This window comes from Macrosteles quadrilineatus, unplaced genomic scaffold (genome assembly GCF_028750875.1).
Source record: "Macrosteles quadrilineatus isolate MER2022 unplaced genomic scaffold, UCM_ALF_1.0 Scaffold_8__2_contigs__length_117827958, whole genome shotgun sequence".
NCBI classification, from domain to species: domain Eukaryota; kingdom Metazoa; phylum Arthropoda; class Insecta; order Hemiptera; family Cicadellidae; genus Macrosteles; species Macrosteles quadrilineatus.
Window position 1 is genome coordinate 100,703,086 of NW_026542601.1, and position 2,769 is coordinate 100,705,854.

The window sequence follows — 2,769 nt, forward strand, 5'->3', positions numbered from 1 at the left end:
TTTTTTTAAAGAGTCCTTCATAATATTTAGAGCTATAAATGTGGTTATTTTCGAACCCTTTGGATTTGAATACATCATAGCCAAGTATTGACTAGATTATACCATAGCACCAAGTCATGTCGATAACTAGCTGTGCCTTAGTAGCTTATAAATAAGTGAATAATTGTATTTAAATGTAATTCTCGTTACCTAGAAACGTTATTTCATTATAAATATTTCAAATGCGAGAGAAGGTTTTATTTTGCAAAAACAGAATAAAACTTTATCTCAAATCTGAAATATTTCAGACTCTCGGCCCCACATCTCCCTACGTCATAGAGGAAGCAAGTACAGTCTTCCGACAAAACCCCTGTGTCTTCAAACGTCATAGTTCCCACATACACTAGGTTCGTTTTTAGTATTTTTGATCTTAGACGACAGATAGCCTCGTGCTACCACATGACCCTCTTAAATCTCACCCCTCTCCTACTATACCCTCTTACATCTCACTGCCTCTCCTACTTACTCTCTTACATCTCACTCCCTCTCCTACTATACCCTCTGACATCTCACTCCCTCTCCTACTATACCCTCTTACATCTCACTGCCTCTCCTACTTACTCTCTTACATCTCACTCCCTCTCCTACAATACCCTCTTACATCTCACTGTCTCTCCTACTATACCCTCTTACATCTCACTCCCTCTCCTACTATACCCTCTTACATCTCACTCCCTCTCCTACTATACCCTCTTACATCTCACTCCCTCTCCTACTATACCCTCTTACATCTCACTCCCTCTCCTACTATACCCTCTTACATCTCACTGCCTCTCCTACTTACTCTCTTACATCTCACTCCCTCTCCTACAATACCCTCTTACATCTCACTCCCTCTCCTACAATACCCTCTTACATCTCACTCCCTCTCCTACTATACCCTCTGACATCTCACTCCCTTTCCTACTAAACCCTCTTACATCTCACTGCCTCTCCTACAATACCCTCTTACATCTCACTGCCTCTCCTACAATACCCTCTTACATCTCACTGCCTCTCCTACAATACCCTCTTACATCTCACTGCCTCTCCTACTATACCCTCTTACATCTCACTGCCTCTCCTACAATACCCTCTTACATCTCACTGCCTCTCCTACAATACCCTCTTACATCTCACTGCCTCTCCTACAATACCCTCTTACATCTCACTGCCTCTCCTACAATACCCTCTTACATCTCACTGTCTCTCCTACTATACCCTCTTACATCTCACTCCCTCTCCTACTATACCCTCTTACATCTCACTCCCTTTCCTACTACACCCTCTTACATCTCACTCCCTTTCCTACTAAACCCTCTTAAATCTCACTCCCTCTCCTACTACACCCTCTTACATCTAACTCCCTCTCCTACTATACCCTCTTATATCACATTCCCTCTCCTACTTACTCTCTCACATCACACTCCCTCTCCTATTATACCCTCTTACATCTCACTCCCTCTCCTACTATACCCTCTTACATCTCCACTCGCTCTCCTACTATATCCTCTACTCTGACCTCTGGGTTTATGCATGTTTTCAACTTCCCTTGCCTTAAAACATCTTCCAAACTCCCTCCTTCTGGGGTTTTGAGGGTCAATACTTTTAATGCGGCCACTGGCAGTCTCAAGCCTGCAAAATGAGCTTAGCTCTTGAACGCAGAGAGAAAGTATTAAAATGAAAGACTGTTATTTAACAATTGACAGTACATAGTTGCAAAATACATGTTGAATCAATTTACGGAACACTAGCAAAATATCCAATATGCAACATGATTAAATCCTTCTTTTCATAATTTTCTAGGGTGTGCATGTGACTTGGTTTGAGCACGAGGGACAATTGTACCTCTACGTTCAGTCCCATTTACTGAAGCAGTTCCGTTCGAACGAGGTTACGAACCAGCATAATCGGACAATGGTAACCGGGTTTTATGTGGTAAAAATGGGTTTCCCACTGTTCTGGCTGTTGAACTTGGTGTCCTTTGTTTGGGTATTTTAAAGGCTAAATACAAGTTTTCGTAATATATTCTCAGAAAATCAGCAATTTCTTTGTAATTTAAATTACATAAAATTAATATGTCCACAGTTTTAAAATAAAAAATATCAAATTAAATCTATTTAAAACATGAGTATCTTTTACCTAAACATACATAGTTTCATAAAAATCGGTTAAAGATTCCAAAGATCATATAAGATGTTGACAATGAGTCCTTGATGTTATTTTAATAATTTATCTATTGCACCCTCTCCCCCTACAAATCTCTCGTTCTTCAGAAAGTATTACTTGAATTTATATCCAATTGAGAACATAGAATCCACGAGGGAAACATTAAGTGGCAAATCAAAAGCAATATGTGCAGAAAATATGAAGTGATATACAAACGAATTTTAGTCATAACAAACTGAGCATTCGTCACGAGTTCACTACGCTATGGCAATTAAATATAAAATTCAAAGGGATAAAAACCTTCCTTCCTTTAAATATTTCCTTAAAATCTCACCAATCCACAACGACAGTTGGTACAACTGCAGCTCCCTCCAAAACTGAGTGCGCATCCACTCTGTCCATCCACATCTCAATTTCATCATGTTAACAAAGTCGCATTACAACGATCCATCTTAACAGTGAAGGGGATTCTCGTATTAATTAATTTTTACCAGAAGACTGGTACTACTGATAATGAATAATAATCAAAATTAATGAAAATAACTTGTAGACAAAGTGGGTTCTCATGTACCTAATTTAAAA

General features: G+C 39.1%; 1 protein-coding gene across 1 annotated transcript; it reads left to right on the forward strand.

The window, feature by feature from the left end:
• Positions 1-438: 438 nt before the first annotated feature.
• LOC129000608 (mucin-4-like) lies at positions 439-1,539 on the forward strand. The gene has a single exon (XM_054427570.1). The coding sequence runs from the start codon at positions 439-441 to the stop codon at positions 1,537-1,539; it is 1,101 nt and encodes a 366-aa protein (XP_054283545.1).
• Positions 1,540-2,769: the final 1,230 nt, after the last annotated feature.